At 35.9% G+C, this 25,128-nt stretch overlaps 1 protein-coding gene across 1 annotated transcript; it reads left to right on the top strand.

The window, feature by feature from the left end:
• The first annotated feature begins 3,864 nt into the window (after positions 1-3,864).
• Positions 3,865-22,481, top strand: XKR3 (XK related 3). Its single transcript, XM_036413094.1, has 3 exons — positions 3,865-4,199; positions 15,723-15,976; positions 21,778-22,481. Exons 1-3 carry the CDS (start codon positions 3,865-3,867, stop codon positions 22,479-22,481), a joined length of 1,293 nt encoding a protein of 430 aa, XP_036268987.1.
• The last annotated feature ends 2,647 nt before the right edge of the window (positions 22,482-25,128 follow it).

Genomic DNA, 25,128 nt, shown 5'->3' with positions numbered 1-25,128 from the left:
TGCCATGGGATGCGCGACAAATGGTTAAAAATTGGACTGTCCAGCTTAGGGGTGCTCAGGCAGCCAGAGGGAACAGGCCTAAGCCATTTGTCACACATCCTAAAGCATTAGTCGGACATCTCCCAAGGTCTCCTGGGCTACCAGAGGCATGTCTGACTGCAAGATTAGGCCCAATCCCCTGTGGAGCAGGCCTAAGTTGGGAGGTGGACATCCCCCAAGGACTCCTGGACTGGTAGAGGGTACAGGCCAGGCTGAAGGATTCCCCACCCCCGAGTGTACAAATTTTCATGCACCAGGCCTCTAGTAAGTATATAAGTTAGTTGATCTCTTCTTGTGCGCCTAACTCCACATTGAAGTATGTCAGTCTGTTCCATGCCTCCAAGCTTCAGGTCTTATTTTGTTGGTCAATTAATTTTGTTCATTTGGTTCCACAAATAAGTGAGATCATGCGACATTTATCTTTCTCAGGTTGGCTCATCATAATAGTCTCCATCATTGTGGTTTTAATTTATATTTATGATGGTTAGTGATGTTGAGCAACCTTTCATATATCTCTTGGCCATCTTTGTGTCCTTCTTGGAGAAATGTCTGTTCAGGTCCTTTGCCCATTACATAAGTGTAAAACTGTATACCTGATTACTATAAAATGTTATTATCCATTGTACCCTGATAATTTCAGAAAAGAGAAATATTGCCGAAACCGGTTTGGCTCAGTGGATAGAGCATCGGCCTGTGGACTGAAAGGTCGCAGGTTCGATTCCGGTCAAGGGCATATACCTTGGTTGCAGGCACATCCTCGATAGGGGGTGTGCAGGAGGCAGCGGATCAATGTTTCTCTCTCATCGATGTTTCTAGCTCTCTATCCCTCTCCCTCCCTCTCTGTAAAAAAAATCAATAAAATATATATATTTTTTTTAAAAAGAAAAGAGAAATATCATCATGATATTGTCATAAAAACATGTCAATGGTACAGAATTGAGAGCCTGAAAATAAGCACATGTGTATATGGGAAAGTAATTTTCAACAAAAAAAGCCCAAAACTTAAAATTAAAAAAATAAAATTTTTTCAATAAGTAGCCTTGAGAAAATTGGAAACTCTCATGCAAAAGGATAAAACTAGACTACCATTTGTCCCTATGTACAAAAATTAACTTAAGATAGATTAAAGATGAATGGTATTTAAATGTACATTGAAATGTTATATGTTGATTCCCTTATTTTTTCAGTCATATTTCTCTTCACTGTCTCCTTAAAGGTTCAATTCAATGACTTGCTTAATTTTTTTGTTTACATAATTTATTTCTAGTTTGTTTTATCAGAAAATATTCAATGGCTCTGTGATAGAATACAAACTATAGTGATTGAACATTAGTCTAAAAGGGGATTTGCAAAAGTGAAAAAATTAAGAATTATTTTTTCTTTGTTTAACTGAAAGTTTGTAATTCTCTAAAGGGATAGAAATAAAGCTAATGTTATATCAGTGTTTCCCAAAGTGTAGTACACATACACCCAGGGGTACGGGAAGAGTTTGGTGGGGATATGCACTGCTCCGTGCTTAGCTGCGCCTAATTCTACGTTCTCATGAGTACGAGGGGTACTCAGCGTTACGAAAATTATAGAAGGGGTACACATATGTCAAAAGTTTGGGAAACACTGTATTAAATATAATTGAATGAAATATTCATCTATATATAGTGCATTAATTGACATTTAGTAATTTTCATGGGACTGGATCAAAAGTGCAGATGTAATAATTATGACAGTAAGAATTCAACAGGTAGAAGAATTTCAGTTGATATCAACCACTGTGAAGAATATTGCAGTTTAGGGAAGATATCGATAATAACATTCATGCTATATGAAGAGCAATAGGTAGGGTGTGTAGTTGGATCTGGGTTGATGCTGCATGTGCAGTATTTTGTATCACTGCTTGGAAATTCTATGCTTTGTAAACCTTGGTCTTTTAAAAGGAGCTAAGAACTATCCTCTCACCCAGAAAGAGATATTATATCTACGTATGTGGCTGTTTGTTATACTAACCTCATTGAATATAGTCCAGAATATAGGCTATCAGTTAGAAAATGCTAAATATTCTATCATTCCACTCATATAAAATGTCCAGAAAGTCCAAATCTAGTATAGAGAAAAATACATTAGTGATTGCCTAGAGCTAGAAATGGAGGGAAATGAGATTGATTTCTAATCAGTATAGTTTCTTTTTTAGGGTGATGAAATGTTTTATCTTTAGAATAGAGTCCTGGTGCACAAAATTCATGCACTTGGTGTGTGTGTGGGGTGTCCCTAAGCCATGAGCCCGGCTTCTGCCTGAGCGGCACACCCCCTGTGTGAGTGCACTGACCACTAAGGAGGAAGCTCCTGCATTGAGTGTCTGACCACCATTGACTGGTCAGTACATGTCATAGCGACTGGTTGTCGCCCCCTCTTCCCATTTCATCAATTTGCATATTAGCCTTTTATTATATAGGATAGTGGTATTGTTTGTAAAACTCTAATCATCCTGGAAAAATAATCACCAAACGTGTACTTTAAAAGGATAAGTTTTGTGGGTATGAATTATATATCAATAAACAACAATATATTGGTTGGTGTTTCAGACCTATGTTTGTAAGAGACTGTGTTTCAGGTTAAATACAGATAAATTTGAATGGGTTACACTCACTAAAGTAGCAGGGCTTTGAACAGCTGAAAAAGCATATGAGCTAAATTAAAGTTGTCATTAATTACAAAGCAGTGTTTTTCAGGTTAAATAGGAAAAACTGAGGAGATAATATTATGATAGGGAAATTTACCACTTATAACAAATGCATATAAATATTCTTCCAAATATTATGCCATGACAAACAGATAATATGGACAAACATTTTTTTCGGCTTCAGCGTCCTCAGCCTAATTTTAGGACAGAATAAGGAGTGTTATAGAAATAAGTGAATTTACTTACGTCTTGTATGTTTTTAGAATAAACAAAGTTCAGAGTAGACTTTATAAAATTGGGAGTGTTGTCTTGTGGGAAGACAAGCTGAGAGAAGGAGTTTTCTCAAAAGTAACTTTCCATCCGTTTTTATTTTTCCTCTATTCAGCATATAATTATTAAGACATTACAAGATATCAGGTACTGTTTGGGGCAGTTCTGAGAACAAAGCAGACATAAATCTATATTTGTATGGGGTTTGTATTTTAGGTTTAGTGTAGTATATTGCTAATTGTTAGTGAACGTTTTCTTTTTAAAATTTTTTTTATTGATTAAGGTATCACATATTTGTCCTCAAACCCCCATTCCAATCCCCCACCCCTCTCCACGCATGCCTCCAACCCCCTATTGTCCTAGTCCACTGCTTAGGCTCATATGTATGCACATAAGTCCTTTGGTTGATCTCTCCCTTTTATCCCCACCCTCCCTTTGAGGTCCAACAGTCTGACCTATGACTCCTTATCTCTGTCTGTTCTTGTTCATCAGTCTGTGTTGTTCACCTTTAAGGATAACAATTATAAGCTGGAGTACATGTAGGTGCTTAGTGTAAGCTTATATATATTAGAGCAAACAGTTTCAAAAAGGACATTCCGACATAACGAAGTCTACTCTGATCTTTAAATTTTCTAAAATAACAATTTATTTATAACAAGATTTCCTGAATAATAGGTAGAATTAGATATTGTATTTCAATCTTCTCTAAACCAGATGTGGAATTATGTCATAGTCCGCGGTCTATATTTAGCTGCCTATATTTGCATTTTCAATGAGTATTAAATTGTATAAGATCTTGTTTACTGCTATTTGGATTGGATGTTAACCTTTACTGTATTTATTATTTAAGAGAAGGAGGTTGGATTGCTAGCACCTGAAGAATGGAGACAGTGGCGGAAGAACCTAATGAAGAAATCAGAGGTCACGCTCCAGCTGTGGAAGATGAAATACTTCCTGACCACAGATGCTATATACAATTTCCATTTAGCATTTTATTCTCAGCTCTTCTCTATTGTGCTGAGATTGTCTCTGCTGTGTATGTTTTTTATGTTTATCGAAAGAATAATGATGTATACTGGATGTCATTCACCATTGGCTTTACTATTATGGGAGCAGTTTTGGATCAACTTAGCCTTATGTTTTTCCACAAAGACTGGACCAGATATAAATATTTAATGCTTATTGGGCACATTTTGCTTCTAGGTCCTGTGGTGAGGTAAGTGATATTAAACATACTTCATTCATTTACTGTTTCTAAAAGCTACAAAGTAAAATGTAGACAAATATACATGTGGATGCACTAATTGGTTCTTTAACAAAATTACTTATATTTTAGTTTTGTTTAGTTTTCTTAACTTGAATCTACTGGTATAAGGTGGTCATCAATTTTAAGACAATGGGAGTTTTGAATAATGCAAAATGAAATGTAAATTGTTTCTTCTGTTCTTTTTATTAATGTATTACATTCTGTTTTTATTATTTCCATCCTTAAGCCAATTATGAATGTTAGTTAGGTAATTATGAGAAATACAGATATAATATTATGTTGCTAGGTGAGAATGGAATGATAAAGACAGATATACTTTAAGAAACAATGACATATTTTCTTTGTCAATTTATTAGTTGTACAATAGATTATCAAGACATTCTATAAATTGAATCTGAAACTTGGATTATTTATATGCAATTAAGCAATTCATTTCCATTGTCACTTCTGTTTATCATGCTGATTTGCATGAGAACTATGTGTTTTATAGGAATTAATTTCTCTAGCTCTGCACTTAGGGTTTTAGGTAGAAAAAAACACAGGGTTTCAGGTAGAAAAAAACACAGAAAGTTAATTTAAGTTGAATATCCTTCATACCATAAATTTAATCCTAGGAACAGCGAATTAAATTATTTGGATTTGTTCCTGTGAGCTAATTTAGGTTTTATTCATTGTATTTATTGAAGAAAAAGGACTTATTCATATATTACAGAAAAGGAAAAATATGTAAACTACAAAATTTATAAATACAAAAAAAAAACAACAAAAAACACCACACACGAAAAAAACAAAACAAAAAAACACAACCCAGATAATCTTGGGAGGAAAAAACCTCTTTTTAAAAATATACTTTTCAAACAATATTATATCAGTTTTAGATGTATAATATAATTTTTAGTTATTATATATCTATATGTATATTAATCTTATGAGGTGATTACTCTGATAACTAGTGTGCCCATATGACATGATAAATTTATTATAGTACTAGCGGCCTGGTGCACGAAATTCGTGCACAGGGTGGGGGCTGTCTCTCAGCCCAGACTGCACCCTCTCCAATCTGGGACCCCATGAGGGATGTCCAACTTTTCGGCCTGATTCCAGGGCTAAACAGGCAGTCAGACATCCCTCTCACAATCTAGAACTGCTGGCTTCTAACCGTTCACCTGCCTGCCAGCCTGATCACCCCTTAACCACTCCCCTGCCAGCCTGATTGACACCAAACTTCCCTCCCCTGCAGGCCTGGTCCCTCCCAACCGCCCTCCCTTGCTGGCCATCTTGGGGTGGCCATCTTTGACCACATGGGAGTGGCCTTCTTGTGTGTTGGAGAGATGGTCAAATTGCATATTACTTTTTTATTAGATAGTATTACTAACTTCATTCCCTATACAATACTTTACATTCATATAACATATAAAAATGTTTTGCACTAATTTATGAAGTGAAATTGGTTAATAAGTTTATATAGATTTTATTTATTTTTATTTTTGCAGTTTTTTGCACTTTTCTTTTTTAAAATCTTTATTGTTGAGAGTATTATGTATGTCCCTTTTTCTTCCCCATTGACCACCTCTAGCCTCCCCTACTACTGACCCCAGGCTTTCACCATTAGTTATGTATAAATGCATACAAGTTCTTTTGTTGATCACCTCCTACTCATTAACCCTCCTTCACCTACCCTCCCAGATTCTACATTCTGTTCCATTCTTCCATGTCTCTGGATTCACTCCCTTCGTTAGTTTATTTTGTTAATTAGATTCCACATAAGTTTGAGATAATCTGATACTTATCTTTCTCTGACTTATTTCACTTAGCATCATACTCTCTAAGTCCCTCCATGCTGTCTCAAAGTGTAAGACGTCAAGTTTTACTGCTGCATAGTATTCCATGGTATGAATATACCACAGCTTTTTTATCCACTGGTCTACTGATGGGCACTTGGGCTGTTTCCAGATTTTAGTTATTGTAAATTGTGCTGTCATTAACATAGGGGTGTATGCATGCTTTCTGATCGTTGTTTCAGGTTTTTTAGGATATATTCCTAGAAGAGGGATAACTGGGTCAAAATAGGAGTTACATTTTAAAACTCCAAACTATTTTCCACAGTGGCTGCACCACTCTGCATTCCCACCAGCAGTGTTTGAGGATTCCCTTTTCTCCATAACCTCACCAGCACTTCTCCTTTTTTCATTTGTTGGTGATAACCATTCTGACAAGTGTGAAGTGGTACCTTATTGTTGCTTCGATTTGCCTTTCTCTGATGAGCAGTGACTTTGAACATTTTTTATATGTCTTTTGGCCTTCTGTATTTTCAGTTGGGAGAAATGTCTATTTATGTCCTTTATCCATTTTCTAATTGGACTATTTGTCATCTTTTTGTTAAATTGTACGTGTTCTTTATATATTTCGGATATTAAACCTTTATCAGATGAATCGTTGTCAAATATGTTCTCCCATACACTGGGCTCTCTTTTGGTTTTGTTGATGGTTTCTTTTGCCGTGCAGCAGCTTTTAATTTTGATGTAGTCCTATTTGTTTATTTTTTCTTTAGTTTCCATTGCCCTAGCCTAGGACCAGTGATTGGCAAACCACGACTCGTGAGCCACATGTGGCTCTTTGTCCTCTTGAGTGTGGCTCTTCCACAAAATACCAGTGCGATTGAAACTTCATGGCCCATGCGCAGAAGTCAGTTTTCGGCCTGGGCGAGTCTATTTTGAAGAAGTGGTTCTGACACCAAGACATACTCAAGGTGCCAAAGAGCTGCATGTGGCTCTCAAGCCGTGGTTTGCCAACTACTGCCCTAGGAGATGTATCAGAACATATTGCTATATGAGATGTCTGAGATTATACTGCCTATGTACTCCTCTAAGATTCTTATGGTTTCCCATCTTACATTTAAGTCTTTTATCCATTTTGAGTTTATTTTTGTGTATGGTGTAAGTTGGTGGTCTAGTTTCTTTTTTCTGCATGCATCTGTTCAACTTTCTCAACACCATTTATTGAAGAAACTGTCTTGATTCCATTGTATGTTCTTGTCTCCTTTGTCAAATATTAATTGAATGTAATGGCTTGGGGCGATTTCTGGTGTCTCTGTACTGTTCCATTGATCTGTATGCATGTACTTGTGCCACCACCAGGCAGTTTTGAGAATAGTGGCTTTGTAATATAACTTTATATCTGGTATTGTGATTGCTCCAACTTTATTTTTTTTCCCTCAAGATTGCTGCATTTATTCATAGTCTTTTAAAATTTCATATTAGTTTTTGGAATATTTGTTCTAGATCTGTGAAATAAGCTGGTGGTATTTTAATAGGGATTGCATTGAATCTGTAAATTGACTTGGGTAGTATGGACATTTTAATGATGTTAATTCTACCATACACGAATATAGTATATTATTTCACTTGTTTATATCTTTTTCTATCTCTCTTTTTAATGTTCATACTTTTCTGAGTAAAAGTCTTTTACTGCCTTGGTAAGTTCATTCCTAAATATCTCAATTTTTTTTGTTGCTATAGCAAATGGAATTATTTGTGTAATTTCTCTTTCTGAGAGTTCATTATTGGTGTACAAAAATGCCTTAGATTGCTGGGTGTAACTTTGTATCCTGCTACATTGATGAATTTGTTTATTAAGTCTAGAAATTCTTTGGTGGAGTCCTTTGGGTTTTTTATGTACAATATCATGTCATCTGTGAATGACAGTTTTACTTCCTCCTTTTCAACTTGGATACCTTTTATTTCTTCATTTTGTCTAATTGCTGTGGCTAGGACTTCCAGTACTATGTTGAATAAGAGTGGTGAAAGCAGACATCCCTGTCTTGTTCCTGTTCTTAGAGGAAATGATTTTAAATGTTGCCTATTGAGTATGATGCTACCTGTAGGTTTGTCATATATAGCCTTTATCACATTGATATATGTTCCCTCTATTCTCACTTTGCTGAGAGATTTTATTAAAAAATGAGTGTTGGAAATTGTTGAATGCTTTTTCTGAATATATTTTTATTATCATTTGATATTTGTCTTTCAATTTTTAATGTGATGTACCAGTTTATTGATTTACAAATATTTTTAAATGTTTTTTATTGATTGAGGTATCCTTATCCTCCCATTACTCCTCCATGCCCCCTGCTCATGCCCTCACAAATATTGTACCAGCCTTGCATCCCTGGAATAAATCCCATTTGGTCTTGGAATATAATCTTTTTAATATATTGCAGGATCCAATTTGCTAATATTTTATTGAGGATTTTAGCATCTATGTACATCAGGGATATTGGCCTGTAATTATCTATCTTTTTAGTGTCTTTATATGGTTTTGGGATTAGGGTAATCTAGACCTCATAGAAAGAGCTTGGACATGCTCCTTCCTCTTTAATTTTTGCAATAGTTTACAGAGTTTAAGAGTTAGTTGTTCTTTGGATTTTTGGTGAAACTCTCCTGTGAACCTGGATTAGAGCTTTTGATTGCTGGGAGTTTTTTGTTGTAGTTTTTTGTTTGTTTGTTTGTTTACTGCTTAAATTTTATTAGTTGTTTTTGACCCATTCAGATTTTCTGATTCTTCCTGATATATTATTGGAAGATTGTAGTTTTCTAGGAATTTGTCCATTTCATCCACATTGTCTAGCTTGTTGACATAAATGATACAGAGATTTTTATTTTCTTACAATCTTTTTATTTTTGTGGTGTTTGTGGTTAATTCACCTCTTTCATTTCTAATTTTGATTTTTTTGGTCCTATGTCTTTGTTTCTTGATGAGTCTGGATAACAGTTCATAATCTTGCTTATCTTTTCAGATAACTAGCTCTTGGTTTCATTGATTTTTTAAAAAATCTCTTTCATTTATTTCTGCTCTAACCTTTATTATTTCCTTCCTTCTACTTTCTCTGGGCTTCTCTTATGCTTCTGTTTCTAATTCTTTAAGTTGTAATGTTAAATATTTTTTTATTAAATTTTCTTGCTTTTAGAGGTATGCCTGTTGTGCTATGAACTTCCCTTTCTGGATTGCTTTTTGGGATTGCATTGTGTTTATTTTCATTTGTTTCCAGAAAATTTTTTCATTTCTTTCTTGATATCATTGGTAACCCATTCATCCTATATAATAAATAGGTGATATGCAAATTTATCATCACTCCAAAACACATGATGGCTGCTCCCATGTGGTCAAAGATGGCCAGCAGGGGATGGCAGTTAGGGGGACCAGGACTGCAGGGGAGGGCACTTGGGGGGACCAGGTCTGCAGGAGAGGGAAGTTAGGGGCAATCAAGCCAACAGGGGAGGGCAGTTAGGGGTGACCAGGCCATCAGAGGAGGGCAGTTAGGGGCAATCTGGCCGGTAGGGGTAGGCAGTTAGTTAGGGGTGACCAGGCTGGCAAGGGAGGGAAGTTAGGGTTGAGTGGGCCAGCAGGAGAGGGCATTTGGGGGCAATCTGGCCGGTAGAAGTAGGCAGTTATTTAGGGGTGACCAGGCTGGCAAGGGAGGGAAGTTAGGGTTGAGTGGGCCAGCAGGAGAGGGCAGTTGGGGTGGCCAGGGCTGTGGAGGACAGTTAGGGGAGATCAGGCCTACAGGGGAGGGCAGTTGGGGGCGATCAGACCTGCAATGGAGTACAGTTAGGGGCAACCAAGCTGGCAGGGGAGGGAAGTTAGGTAGAGGAATGGTTTGGGGATGATCAGGCTGGCAGGCAACAGCATTTAGGGGCCAGGCAGACAGGTTTGTGGTTGGGAGCCAGCAGACCTGGATTGTAAGAGGGCAGTCAGACATCCCTTAAAGAGTCCCAGATTGGAAAGGGTGCAGGCTGGGCTGAAGGACAACCCCCCCCCCCCCCATGAATTTTGTGCACCGGGCCTCTAGTTGTTTAATATGACATATAGTCTCCATGTGTTTGAATGTTTCGGAGTGTTTTTACTGTAGTTGATTTCTAAGTAATTCCACTGTGACCTGAGATACTTCATATGATTTAAATCTTTTTGACTTGTAGAGACTTTTTTTTGTGTCCTAACATGTGGTCTATTTTTATGAGTGACCCATGTGCACTTGGGAAGAATGTATATTTAGCAGCTTTGGGATGCAACATCTATGAATATCAATGAAATCCATCTAATCCAGTATGTCTTTTAGAGTCACTTTTTACTTGTTAGATTTTTTTGTCTGGAAGATTTATCCAGTGAAGTCAATGGGGTGTTAAAGTTCCCGACTCTGACTATATTGCTGTCTATCTCTCCCTTAAAGTCCTGTAGAAGTAGGTTTTTTAAAAAATTTATTTTTTAATTTTTAATTTTATTTTTTTATGTTTCAGTGCTACCCATGTTTTATATATTGGGTGCATGTAAATTTTTTGAGTTTGTCTTATGTAGTATATGTTTTGTGGGACCCAATGTGTAGCCTTTGGGTCTTCTGGGCTGAGTATACTAGAGATGACCTCTACTTGATATATTTGGTTTCTCTTGCTGTATCTTTGTCTTGAATATTATGTTCATACGGTAGATGGAATCTCCTCTCTGGGTGTCTGGTTATATGACTTGCTCTGTATGACATGATGGCAACCATTGTGGAGGTGCTGACTGAACAGCACAAATTACAACATGACAAGACATTACATAAATGGGACAGGACATGAATGTACATGAGTGTTCTTTGGGGATATCAGAGCCTTTGTTTACTTTCTATAGCTCAAAATACAGGCAGGGTGTGGCAGGCTGTATTACCTCCCTTGAGGCTACTGGAGGGGTTGGCTCTTCAGGAGAGAAATGGCCACTTAGGTTTGGAAGGTTGCTGGAGCCCTGAGCATATCTCCCTGTCCTGCCTCCCTCCCTAGCCTCTCCTCAGGCACCGCAAGTCTGTGCCTTTCCTGCGCAGCAGTCTTGGGTGAAAGTCTAATGTTCTGATTTAGTGAATAAAAGCAAAGACAAAACAACCACAAAACTGTGCGTTTCTCCCCACCCCCAGCACCACACTGCTGGAGCTGCTTTTCAGGTTGCCTTTGGGGGTGCAGCCCCCCTCAGCTGGGGTGTCAGGTCTAGATTCTCCAGCTGTCAGAAGCCCTGTGACTTTTCCTTTTCTCAGTTGATGCCTGTCAACAATAGACAAGGCTTTGGTGCCATGCAGCTTTCACCTTTCTCACCCTCTTGACCCTGTGGCCTGGTGTCCCTCTCCAGCATAGATCCCCATTCCTATGTTTCTCCAGGCCATCCTCTGCTCTTCCTGTTTTGTAAATTATCTCCTCAGCTGTGTTTAATTTGTTGAATATGGGTGGATGTTCTCTGATTTAGTTGCTTTTCTAGTCTGGCCCGAGATGAGGTGCATGATACATCTACTATTCGGCCGCCAATTTCTTCCTCCATATATATTGTTAGAATATTTTCCTCATTCTGTGAAATATGCCTTTTATGTTTTCATCGAAATTGCATTAAATTTATAGATTGTTTTAGGTAGCCTGCAGATATGGTATACCATAAAGTCATCTCATCTAGTGTGTTATTTAAGGTCACTGTTTTCTTTTTCATTTTCCTTCTGGAGGAGCTATCCATTGATGTTAATGGGGTGTTGCAAATTTTTGTATAATTTATTACTATTTATTTCACCCGCTATTGGCATCAAGTTTTTTTTTTTAAATATATTTATGTGATCTTATATTAGGTGAATAAATATAAGGGTTATATCTTCTTGTTGAAATTTTTTTTTTATCTTACTTTGTCTCTTATTATAGCCTTTGTTTAAAAGTCTTTTTTATCCCTTCATCTACTAAAGGGCACTTGGGCCATTTTCAGATCATAGCTATTGTAAATTATGCTGCTATGAATATAGGGGTGCATACATTCTTTCTGATTGGTGTTTCAGGTTTCTTAGGATATTTTCCTAGAAGAGGGAACACTTGGTCAAATGGAAGTTCCATATTTAATTTTTTGAGGAACTTCCATACTGTTTTCCATAATGTCTGCACCAGTCTGCATTCCCACTAGCTGTGTATGAGAGTTCCCTTTTCTCCACATCCTCACCAACACTTGTCATTTATTGATTGTTGTTGATAGCCATTCTGATAGACGTGAGGTGATAGCTCAATATCATTTTAATTTGTTTCTCTCTGATGATTAGTGAATTTGAGCATTTTTATGTTTCTTGGCAATCTATATGTCCACTTTGGAAAAGTTTCTAGTTAATTCATTTGACCAGTTTTTAATCGGATTGTTTGTCTTCTTTTTATTAAGTTGTGTAAGTTCCTTATACACTTTGGATATTAATCATTTATCAGATATATCACTGCCAAATATGTTATTTCATATAGTGGCTCCCTTTTCATTTTGTTGATGGTTTCTTTGCTGTGCAGAAGCTTTTATTTTGAGGTAGTCCCATTTGTTTATTTTCTCCGTCCTACAACAGAGGTCGGCAAACTCATTAGTCAACAGAACCAAATATCAATAGTACAACGATGAAATTTCTTTTGAGAGACAATTTTTTTTTAACTTAAACATCTTCTAATGCCACTTCTTCAAAATAGACTCTCCCAGGCCATGGTATTTTGTGGAAGAGCCACACTCAAGGGAACAAAGAGCTGCATGTGGCTTGCGAGCTGCAGTTTGCCGACAATGGCCCTAGGAGATGTATTTACAAACATTTTGCTACAAGAGATGTCTGAGATTTTTCTGCCTATGGTTTCATCTAAGATTTGTATGTTTCATGACTGACATTTAAGTTTTTTATACAGTTTGAGTTAATTCTTGTGTATGGTATAAGTTGGTAGTCTACTTTCATTTTTTTACATGTATGTGTCCAATTTCCCCCAATATTACTTATTGAAGAGATTATCTTGACTCCATTGTATGCTCTTGCCTCCTTTATCAAATACTAGAAGCCTGGTACATGAAATTCATGCACAGAGCCTTCTGGCTGCTGGTCAGGACATTCCTTCCCAGGCTGCTGGCCGGGGCATTCCTTTGTTCTGCACCACCCCCTGATGGTCAGTGCATGTCATAGTGAGCAATCAAACTCCTGGTCTCCCGGTCAAACTCAGAGGGGACATTTTACATATTAGACTTTTATATAGAGAGATTAATTAAGCATAATGTGTTGGGTTGATTAATGGAGTCTATTCTGTTCCATTGATCTATATGTCTGTTCTTGTGTCAATACCAGGTTATTTTGATTACCAGTGGCTTTGTAGTATAACTTGATATCTGGTATTATGATCCCTCCAACTTTGTTCTTCTTTCTCAGAATTGCTGCAGCTATTCAGGGTCAATTTTTAGATCCATATAAATTTTTGGAGAGTTTGTTATGGATCTGTGAAATATAATCTTGGTAATTTAATAGGGATTGCTTTGAATCTACAAATTGGGTAGTATGGGCAATTCATGTAAATTTTATCAATCAATGAACACAATATATTTTCCCCCTTGTTTATATCTTCCTCTATTTCTTTTTTCAATGTCCAGTAGTTTTCTGAGTACTAGTCTTTTACATAATTGGTTAAATTTATTCCTATCTATTTCATAATTTTTATTGCTATGATAAATGGGACTGTTTAGTTTCTCTTTCTGAAAATTCATTATTTGTGTATAAAATGCCATCAATTTCTAGGTGTTAATTTTGTATCCTGCTACATTGCAGAGTTCCTTTATTAAATCTAGTGGTTCTTTGGTGGAGTCTTTAGGCTTTTTTATGTACAATGTCAAGTCATCTGAGAAAAGTGATAGTTTTACTTCCTCCTTCCAATTTGAATGCCATTTATGTGTGCTTCTTGTCTGATGGCTGTGGCTAGAACTATTAGTACTATATTGAATGAGAGTGGTGAAAGCAGATATCATAGTCTTATTCCTGATCTTAATTTTTCCTACTGAGTATGATGCTGGCTATATTTCCACTTTGCTGAGAGTTTTTATCAAAAATGGGTGTTGGATTTTGTCAAATGCTTTTTATGCATTGATGTGATCATGTCTTCTCTGCTTTCAATTTGTTAATGTGCTGTATCACATGTATTAACTTGTGAATGCTGTACCAGCCTTACATCCCTACAATAAATCCCACTTGGATATGGTGTATGATCTTTTTAAAGTATTGCTGGATCCAATTTGCTAAGATGTTGTTGAATATTTTAGCATAGTGATTATTCAGAGGTACATATTTATTGCCATTTTATATTTTATAAATATATTTATTTTCCTCTTTTCTTCCTCCTCCTTCTTTTACTTCAAGAAGACCTTTTAACATTTCTTGTAATACTTGTTCAGTGGTAATGAACTCTTTTAGCTTTTTAAATTCTGGAACCTAGTGGCAAAGTCTCCCTGATCATCTGAACTAAATGCTTCTGAAATATATTTTGTGTCAATTATGTAAGCCCCTCCTTTGTAACTGAGTCTTGATTTTTATTGGTTTATTTGCGTGCAGGGTCAACCCTCACGAGTGATAGCTGAGATTCTGGAGGTATATATGGAAATGGTGGTATCAACTCATGCAAAGCTCCCCAACAAAAAGCCCCACCTTCTAGAAATTTCTCACTATAAGACTTGTATTCAGCAAGTATTTAATGAGTTATTTGTGTTGATGGGTTTATATTTTATGTCTAATTCCAATTTGGTCCTGAGGAAATGGGGCTATTACATTTACCTACTTTGGCAACATCTTGAATCTACAACTACTTTGTTTTAATTGAGTTTTTAAAGTTCACATGCCAGAATGGATGCTAAATGAGTTAACTCCCATCAATAGAAAAATAATAAAAATAGTACACTCATTGTATTGAGTCCTTGAAAGCAATTAAAACTATGACAGATTCATTTTTTGGAACAAACATATAAGAAGTATCAAACATTTTTTAAATTATCAAAAAAAGTATGAGCACCCCTTTATTTTATAAAAATAACGTAAATATGTTTTAAGATAAGAATATAAAGATTTAGGTTCATAAAGTAAACACATTGGGATAAGATTGGAATATTATTCCCAAACTACAAATAGTAACTTATAGGTGGAGGCAAATTCAATTGTATGTTAATAAAGCGATATTTAGCTTGTTTGATTTTTATAAGAATGTATTTATGGCCGAAGCCAGTTTGGCTCAGTGGTAGAGCGTCGGTCTGTGGACTGAAAGGTCCCAGGTTCGATTCCGGTCAAGGGCATGTACATTGGTTGTGGGCACATCCCTGTGGGGGGTGTGCAGGAGGCAGCTGGTTGATGCTTCTCTCTCATCGACGTTTCTAGCTCTCTATCTCTCTTCCTTCCTCCTCTCTGTGAAATATCAATAAAATATATTAAAAAAAAGAAAAGAATGTATTTATGTATTAATTTCAGATTAAATCATAGATACAGAATTAAAATAAATGTTAATATTGGAAACTGTATTACATGGTGAATTTAGTTTTTATTATATTTAATAATAGAATTTTAAAAATAAGACATTCATCTAATAATGGCATTTCAAATATTTTTAACACATCTATCACTGACAAATATTAATCTTGAGTGTTACTTCATTCTAACAGGTGTCTGCAGAACAGTATACGTTACCACCAAGTACTGAGAAGGCTTGATCAAGTTAAAAAAATATCTCAAATTAGCATCAAAAGAAGAAAGATGATTATAGAGAGGGAGATTGTTCACACACTCCATGGTGCTTTCTTGCAGTGCAAAGCTTTCTACTATATGTCAGTCATCCAGACCTATCTTAGTTCTATTCCACAATTAACATTACAACTATGTATCACTCTCACTGTAAGAGAATGTCCTGTGGAAAGAGGTAAGTTTGGTTGTTGTAAGCTAACAGACCAGTCTAAAAGGGAAGGTAGGACATAGTGAAGTTTTAAAAAGACATTAAATATTTATTTCTAAATCATGACTGTATTAGATTTTGTAAAGTTGATTTTCTGTGAATATTTTCAAAAACAAAATTATAAATAGGTGCATCTAAAATTGAGAGAAAATTGATATGAATAAACTGGCATCCATTTTATTAGGTCATATAATATGTAAGGTTATATGAGAAAGGGGACTGTTACATTTAGTGGGAAATAATTCTGTATCTGAAACTTATTACAGAATTAAAAATATATATATAACATGTCTTCTTATAACAAAAGTAAAAACTGCAAAGAATTAAACATTTAGAAAGGATACACATAAAATTTTACAAAATTCTCTAGGAATATGACTTTGTGTTTTGATTATAGTAGCTGTTACATGAATCTGCATGCTGATGGAATGGAATACACCCATATAAGTTGATGGGCCTGTGTAAATTTCACATTAATGATATTGTATGCACTATAATTATATAAGATGCAACAACTGGAGGAACTGTGTAAAGTGCACAAGTATCCAGTCTGTACTATGATTATTGAAAAATAGGAAGGTTTTTTTTTTTGTCTTTTTCAATTAAATGCATTGAGTTGGCATTGGTTAATAAGAATATTTAGGTTTCAGCTGTACATTCTTATGATATGTGACCTGTATGATGCCTTGTGTATATACCCTACTTTACCCTTTCATAACTCCCACCGTCTTCACTTAGGTCACAGACACACTGTGGTCTCTATCAGTTTTGTTGTTAGTTTTTTTGCTTCAATTTTATATTCCACATATAAATAGAACCATAGATCTATTTACTTTTTTTGTATGGCTTATTTAGTTTAGCATGATAATCTCAAGGTCCATTAAAGAAACCTAGGCACCAAATTTATGAACTAAAATCTTAGAGAAGATTATATTGATTTTCCCTCAAAGGCAAGGGAAGTAAAGGCAATAATAAATGAATAAGACTCTATAAAATTAAACTTTTGCATAATAAAGGAAACTTTGAACTAAACAAAACGCAGTAAACTGAATGAAATAAGATATTTTCGAACAACAGCTCTGAGAAGGGTTCAAAAGATAAACAAGATTGACAAACCCCAGGCTCACCAAGCAGCAAAGAGGACCCAAATAAACAAAATCAGAAATGAAAGATGCAAAGTAACAACCAACCCCACAAACAAACAAACAAAAAAGGATTGTAAAAAAAAAAATACTATGAACACCTCTATTCCAATAAACTGGACAACCTTGACCAAATGAACATATCGCTAGAAAAATACAATCTTCTAAAACTCAAACAGCAAGAATCAGAAAATCTGAATAGACTGATAACTACTGATGAAATTGAAGCAGTAATTTAAAAACACCCAGCAAACCAAGGCCTTTGTCTGGACAACTTCACAGGGGAGTTTTACCAAACACTGAAAGAAGAACTAGTACCTATCCTCCTCAAACTATTCAAAAAAATCAGAAAGAAGGAACATTTCCAAGCTCTTCCTATGAGGCCAGCATTACCCTAATTCCAAAAGCAAATAAAGAAACTGCAAAGAAAGAGAACTACAGGTCAATATTCCTGATGAACATATGAGCTAAAATCCTCATCAAAATCCTAACAAATTGGATCCCACAATACATTAGAAAGATCATACACCATGGCCACGTGGGATTTATTACAGGGATCCAAGGCTGGTACGATATCCATAAACCAGTCAATGTGATACATTACACAAACAAACTGAAAGATAAAAACCATGTAATCATATAAATAGATGCATAAAATATTCAACAAAATCCAACACCCTTTTTTGATTAAAAAAAAAAACTTTCAGGAAAGTGGGAATAGAGGGATCATACCTCAACATAATAAAAGCCTTATATGACAAACCCACAGCCAACATGATACTCATTGGGCAAAAACTAAAATCATCTATCTATATAAAAGGCTAATATGCTAAGGGTCTTTCCCTCCATCTGGATAATGACATCACATAGCAACACCTGGCTTCCTCTCCCTAGCGACTAGCCTCCTTGCAGTTTCTTCAGCCCAGGAACATAACTTGCTTTATACCCAGGTGGAAACTTTACACTGTAACCAACTGCCTGTGAAGCTTTTTCCCGTGCCTCATCTCATTTTATCCTCACAGAAGTCCTGGAGTAGGTAGATAGGAGACTCAGTGGAATCCTAGTTTCTTTTCATTAGCTGAAACATGGAGATTTAGAAAACTTAGAAACTTGACCTAACAGAAAAGAAGTAAGAAATGGTGGATCTTAAAAATGACTTCAGGTTTTTTTCACTGCGAAGAATATAGTCAAACACTGCTGCAGTTGTGTTGCTGACAATTACCTGAAAGATAAGTTGGGATGCTTCACTGGGCTGGAAAAAGTTTAGCTAAATCAGAAAGCAGGTCTAATTAAGCAAGTTTGTTCTATATCTATAAAAGGCTAAGTTGACTTGTGCATGCACAATACATAAAAAGCTCTCTGGCACCAATCACACGTGTGTGTTTCCATCTGTCATCGATCGTGAATTTGGTTGACACTTCTATTATAGAGAAAGGGTGAATAGTGATATTAAAATATTTCTTCTAATTAAGTTCCTTTCAATGTGCACAAATTTGTGCACCAGGCCACTAGTTTCCTATTAGAATAGGAGCAAGAGAGGAATGCCCACTTTAACCACTTCTATTCAACATAGTACTAGAAGTTCTACCTGTAGCAATCAGACAAGAAGAAATAAAAGGCATCCAAATTGAAAATGAGGAAGTAAAACTGTCACTATTCACAGACAACATGACACTGTACATAGAAAACCCTAAAGATGCCATCAAAAAGCTACTAGATTTAATAGTGAATTTGTCTACATAGCAGGACATAAAATTGCCATAAAATTATGGTATTTTTATACATCAATAATGAATGCTTAGAAAGGAAAACCAACCAAACAACACTATTTACCATTGCAACCAAATATATTAGATATTTAGGAATAACTGTAACCAAGGAGGTAATATGTACTCAGAAAACTACAATATGTTGGGGAAAAAAAGAGAGAGGAAGATATAAACAAGTGGAAGAATATACCATGTTCATGGATTTGTAAATCCAACATCATTAAAATGGCCATATCCAAATGCAATCTCTATTGAAATACCAACAGCTTATTTCACAGATCTTGAACAAATATTCCAAAAATGTATATGGAATTTAGAAAGACCCTGAATAACTACAGCAATCCTGAGAAAGAACAAAGTTGGAGGGATCACAATGACAAATATCAAGCTATTGTATATTACAAAGACACTGTACTTAAAACAGCATGTTACTGGTACAAGAATAGGCATATAGATCAATGGAACAGAACAGAGAACCCATAAATCAATCTAAGACATTATGCTCAATATTTTACAAAGGAGGCAAGAGCATACAATGGAGTTGATATAGTTTCTTTAATAAATAGTTTTGGGAAAATTGCACAAAAAAAAAAAAAAAAACCCAAAACAGAACAAAAAAACCCCACCATGAAATTAGACCAGCAACTTACACAATACACAAAAATAATCTCAAAATGGATAAAATACTTAAATGTAAGATGTGAAACTGTAAAAATCCTAGAAGAATCCATTGGTAGCAAAATCTCAGACATCACTTATAGCAATATCTTTATGGATACAGCACCTAGGACAATGGAAACTAAAGAGAAAATGGGACTACCTCAAAATAAAAAAAACAAAAACTTCTGTATAGCAAAAGAACCCATTAAGAAAATAACAAGAGAGCCCACTGCCTGGGAGAACATATTTGCCAGTGATACATCTGATAAGGGATTAACTTCCAAAATTTACAGGGAACTCATACAACTTAATAAAAGGAAGACAAACAACCCATTTGAAAATGGGCAAAGGGCCCTGGCAGGCTTGGTTCAGTGGATAGAACATCAGCCTGTGGACTGAAAGGTCCCAGGTTTGATTCTGGCCAAGAGCATGTACCTCGGTTGCAGGCACACCCCCAGTGAGGGGTATGTAGGAGGCATCCAATCGGTGATTCCCTCTCATCATTGATGTTTCTATCTCCCTCACCCTTCCTCTCTGAAATCAATGAAATTATATTTAAAAATTATATATATATATATATATATATATATACATGATCAAACACAGAAAACAACATATATTCAATATACTTATTTTTATATAGTTAATTAGTTTAGAAAAGTATACTCTTATTTAGTAGAGTTATTCCAAATTATCTAAATTTTTATAAATGATTGTTAAACAACCATTTAAATTTTTTGTTGTTGAGATCATTGACTAATTGGTTGAATCAACTTTAATATTTACATATATTTTGAAAATAAAACATTCAGCTTGATATTCTACATATATAAAATTATACTTACTATTTTAAATATTCTTGAATATTTCCTGTTGATCTTTAGTTGGCTTGTTATTTTGAAAGTTATATATGTCTATTTTGTTAAGTATTGTTTTGAAATGTATATCTAAGTTTTAGAATTATTTGTTTTTCAATAATTAGTTGATTTGTTCTACAGCAGAGTTTCAAAATTTCTTTAACCACATTTTAAAACATGGGGTAACATTGCTTAAGACAATTATATAGATTTAGATTGTACAATTCTATGATACATCATCTGTATGTTGCATTGTGTGTCCAAGACTCAAAAGTAAATTTCAATTGCTGACATTGAATTTACAAGTCTTTTATTTTCAATCTTGATTCCTCATAAATGAAGTTAAGGTCCTCAATATCTTCAGCTTCATTTTGACAATTCCTCAAAGTAGAAGGGCAATGTTATTGTTTTATTTTCTTACTGGTGTATACTTTGAATTCTGGTTTTGTAATTTAAGTTACATTAAGAATTACTACTTGATTTTATTTCTGTTCTAATTAAATTACCTTTGTAGAATATTTTCAGAGAAACCAGTGTGAATATTTTGTACATAACATATATATTTAAAAAGATTTTTCACCTTTACTTTCAAAATTTTATTTTAATATTATTTAAACAGTATTCAATTTCTCTATAAAATTACTTTGTATGTGCTCATTTGTCTAATTTTTTAGATTTGTGTTCAAATTAATTTTGCTTCTAAAATTATTATTTCTCATATTATTCTTTAAAACTTATATATCTAAATACCTGAATTATTGACTTCTCAATTCATACATCTGATCTGTTGAGCCAGCAAAATCTATCAGTTCAATATTCAGATTTTCTTTTTATCTTTTAACCTTGCATCATATTTTTTGGGAGTCTAAAGCACATATCATATGTTAGCCTTCTGCTTTGTTTCCTTGCTTTCTACCAAGCTTTCTGTAAAGCATAATTATATTTTTGTTGAATCAGATGATACAACTCTCCTTTTTAAAGATTCCTAATAGCTTTTCAATTTGAATAAAATTTAAACAGCCTTCTATCACATACCTTAGAGGTATGTCTATCTTTCTAATCTCATCTGTATCATTATTTATAGGGAGTATGTGTATATGTTTGTAAACATATATATTTGCTCATTATTTTTCAAGGAGAGGACATATACATTGTATTAATATATTTGCTCTATTTCTGATTATTGAAAACTACTAAGTATTTATTCCTTGGAAAAGTAAATTTCCAACCTATAAAAAAGTGGTAAAGAGGTACTTACCTTAAAATACTTGGTTTAAAATAGAATATTGTCACCATTTATTAAGGAAATTTTCTAACATTTCAATGTCTATTTTTAACAGCATGTCTGATGGCATTTTCCCTAGTGTCAATTACTTATGGCTCTGTTCACTGCAACATACTGGCCATGCAGATCAAGTACGATAATCATTTTAAGCTACATACAGTACAGTTCATCTGCATCATGTTCTGGCGTTGTTTGGAGATTACCTCACGTATAGTGACTCTGGTACTTTTTATTGCATCTCTGAAATCGAGGAGCTTGCCCTTTTTATTAGTCACATTTTCAATATCACTATTGGCACCATGGGTGGAGTTTTGGATAAGCAGATCTCATCTTCCTAGAAAGACTATAATCGATTTGAAGCCAATGAGTATAGAACTGGTGCTTACTGTGATCACTCTACTACATGCTGCGATTGAATTCTGCTGCTGGTCAGGCGTGAAGCTGCAATTGTCAAATGAGGAAGTAGTTGATAAGACACACAAGGGGAGTAATAAAGCCTTTCACTACAGCGTTCGGTTAGTAGAAAATGTAATAATGATATTGGTATTTAAGTTTACTGATAGGGAATCTTTATTGAATTGCTGTGACACATTAATTGCCACACAGGTCATTATAACTTACTTATTATCAATTGGTTTTATGCTTCTCTTCTACCAGTATTTGCAGCCAGGGTGGTCAAGCAATTTAGTACCTGACCAAACAGAAGAGATAAACCGGAACCAAAGTAATGTTATATCAACTAGAGAGTCAAATCAATGAAAAGAATAAAAATTATTAACTGAAAATAAACTATTACTTCTGAAGTAAGACTGGGCATCTTTTTCATTTAAGAACGAGTTCATTTTCACTAGAAAATGGATTTCCATAGAAAAATGAACATTTTCATTTTGCTGTAATCAAATACTTCTAATGGTAAAATATACTAAACTTTCTTTCATTTAAAGTGAAAAATTGTAATCAGTTGCTAATAAAATTTATTTTTCTCCTGTAAATCAACAGTACTTTGAATTGTTATCACTGCCAACCAAATGACATGGAATGTTTGTTTTCTCAAATATAATTATAGACTTAGCAAAAATAGAAAAACCTGTACATTTTTCCAAACACTGATCAGGACAAATAAGCATAATCCATTTTTACCTACCACATCTTTAGAACCTTTATCTTTAATTAGACAAATAGGGTTTGCTGTTATGCACATAAGTTATCTGTAAACATTAACCATTCAAAAAAATAAAAAATAAAAACACAAAAGTATTATTACATCTTTTATTATGCATTAAAAAAACTTGAATACCAGTCTTATGAGGATGACATTTATATTTATGTAAGGTAGCAAAAGTTATTCCCCACTAAACTTTGATTTTTTTTAAGAAAGCAATGCCATATTAATACATTTTTTGAAGAACCAGAATGCATTTATTGAGCCACTATAATGTTTAAGACACAGAAATACTGAAAATTTATCAGTGATGAATTAGAAATTTCCAGACAAGGCCATAGAGTACATTATAACTAGAAAAATAAACCATAATGCCAAATAGCAAAAGAAATACAAAGATTCTGTAATGGAATTTGTTCTGGGAAGACAGAAAATTGGATAGAAGACATGAGACTTGAAAGAGAACATGACCCTTTATGAGGAGGCTCAGTTGGTTGGAGCACCCTCTGGTATAGAAAAGGTTGCATGTTTGATTCCTGGTCAGAGCACAGAGCTAGGTTGCAGCTTTAATCTCTGTTCAGGGCACATATGAGAGCAACCAATTAAAAGTTTCTCACATTGATGTCTTTCTCTTTCTCTTTACCTTCTTCACTCCACAAAATCATTAAAAGATAGCCATGGATAAGAATTTGAAATGAAAGAATATGATCCTAATATATAAAAACCCAGGGTCGTAACATCCAAAATGATGAAGGCTCGACTGCCTGGAAGTCAGTGCTGAGTAGTTGTAGCAACCCAGCACTGAATGCCTATTGAAGTGGGTGCTGTGACCCAGCACTGACTGTAGAGGGGGCTGCAGATCAGGCCTGGAGAGAGTCCTAGAGAGAGAACCAGGGTATGTTCAATAGCCTCTGTGGCAGCTGTTGATCAGCCCTTGCATCTCTCTGTCTATCAGTGCCTGGCCCACAGCCGCACTTCTCTTTCTCTGGGGCCTCCACTGGGGCTGCTGATCAGTCGTGCCTCTCTGATCAGGACCATTGATAGGCCTGGAGAGGCTGACTGGCATAGAAACAGACCAATTAGAACCAAATCTGGGTGAAGTGTGAGGAGCCAATGGCTGCCTAGGAGGTAGAGCTTTTGATGCTGACTGATATAGAAAATGACCAATCAGCACCAAATCAAGGTGAAGAGCGAGGAGCCAGTGGCTGCCTAGGATGTGGAGCTATTGATGCTGACTGGCATGGAAACTGACCAATCAGATCCTAATCTGGGTAAACTGCAAAGGCAGAACCTAGGGTGGGGACGGAGGAAGAGTTTTAAGGGCAAAAGCTGTAAGGTGTAAGAAAATGATTCAATTTTTTATTGACTGGTTTGGCAGTATAGTGCATATGGCTGGCTATCAGTCCAGATATAGGGATTATGTATTTTTGTCTGCCAAGAGCATCTCTTTCTGATGAAAAAGGCTCCCCACCCCTTTTAAGCAATCTTATTCTATATAATGAATCCATACTACTAAAAGGGAAATATGCTAATTAGGCCATCTTCCAGACGTCCGACTTCCTTCTGGACAAAGCCATGGTGGTTGGGGCCAAGGCAGCAGCTGTTAGAAGTAATCAGGAAGGCAGGGGAGGGAACTTGGGGCAATATCAGGCTAGCAGGGGAGGGTAGTTGGGGGTGAGATCAGGACGACAGGAGAAGCAGTTGGGGGTGAGATCAGGCTGGCAGGGGAGGGCTGTTGGGGGCAAGATCAGGTCAATAAGGGAGGGCAGTTGTGGGGAGAGATCAGGTTGGCAGGGTAGGGCAGTTAGGGACGATCAGGCAGTCAGAGGCAGTTAGGGGATATCAGGCTGACAAGGGAGAGGAGAGTTGGGGGCGAGATCGGCTGGCAGGGGAGGGCAATTGTGGGCAACCAGGCCAGCAGGGGAGGGCAGTTAGGGGTGAGGTCAGGCCGGTAGGGAGGGCAGTTGGGGGTGAGATCAAGCCAGCAGGGATAGCAGTTAGGGGTGATCAGGCAGGCAGAGGTATTTAGGGGCAATCAAGGGGAGAGCAGTTAGGGGCAAAATCATGCAAGCAAGGGGGAGGCAGTTGGGGGCAATTTGGAAGACAGGGGAGGTCAGTTGGTGGTGAGATCAGGCCAGCAGGGAGGGCATTTGCAGGCAAGATCAGGCTGGCAGGGGAGGGCCATTGGGGGTGAGATCAGCCCAGCAAGGGGTTGCAGTTAGGGGTAATCAGGCAGGCAGAGGC

This window comes from Pipistrellus kuhlii, unplaced genomic scaffold, assembly GCF_014108245.1.
Source record: "Pipistrellus kuhlii isolate mPipKuh1 unplaced genomic scaffold, mPipKuh1.p scaffold_m20_p_49, whole genome shotgun sequence".
Lineage (NCBI taxonomy): Eukaryota > Metazoa > Chordata > Mammalia > Chiroptera > Vespertilionidae > Pipistrellus > Pipistrellus kuhlii.
The sequence above is the reverse complement of the archived record's forward strand: the minus strand, read 5'-3'. Positions and strand labels throughout refer to the sequence as shown.

Bases quoted from the DNA above. Each gene is read 5' to 3' on its own strand.
- XKR3 (XM_036413094.1), top strand. From the start codon at position 3,865: ATGGAGACAGTGGCGGAAGAACCTAATGAAGAAATCAGAGGTCACGCT. The intron at 4,200-15,722 runs GTAAGTGATATT...TCATTCTAACAG, and splicing joins CTTCTAGGTCCTGTGGTGAG to GTGTCTGCAGAACAGTATAC. The intron at 15,977-21,777 runs GTAAGTTTGGTT...TATTTTTAACAG, and splicing joins AGAATGTCCTGTGGAAAGAG to CATGTCTGATGGCATTTTCC.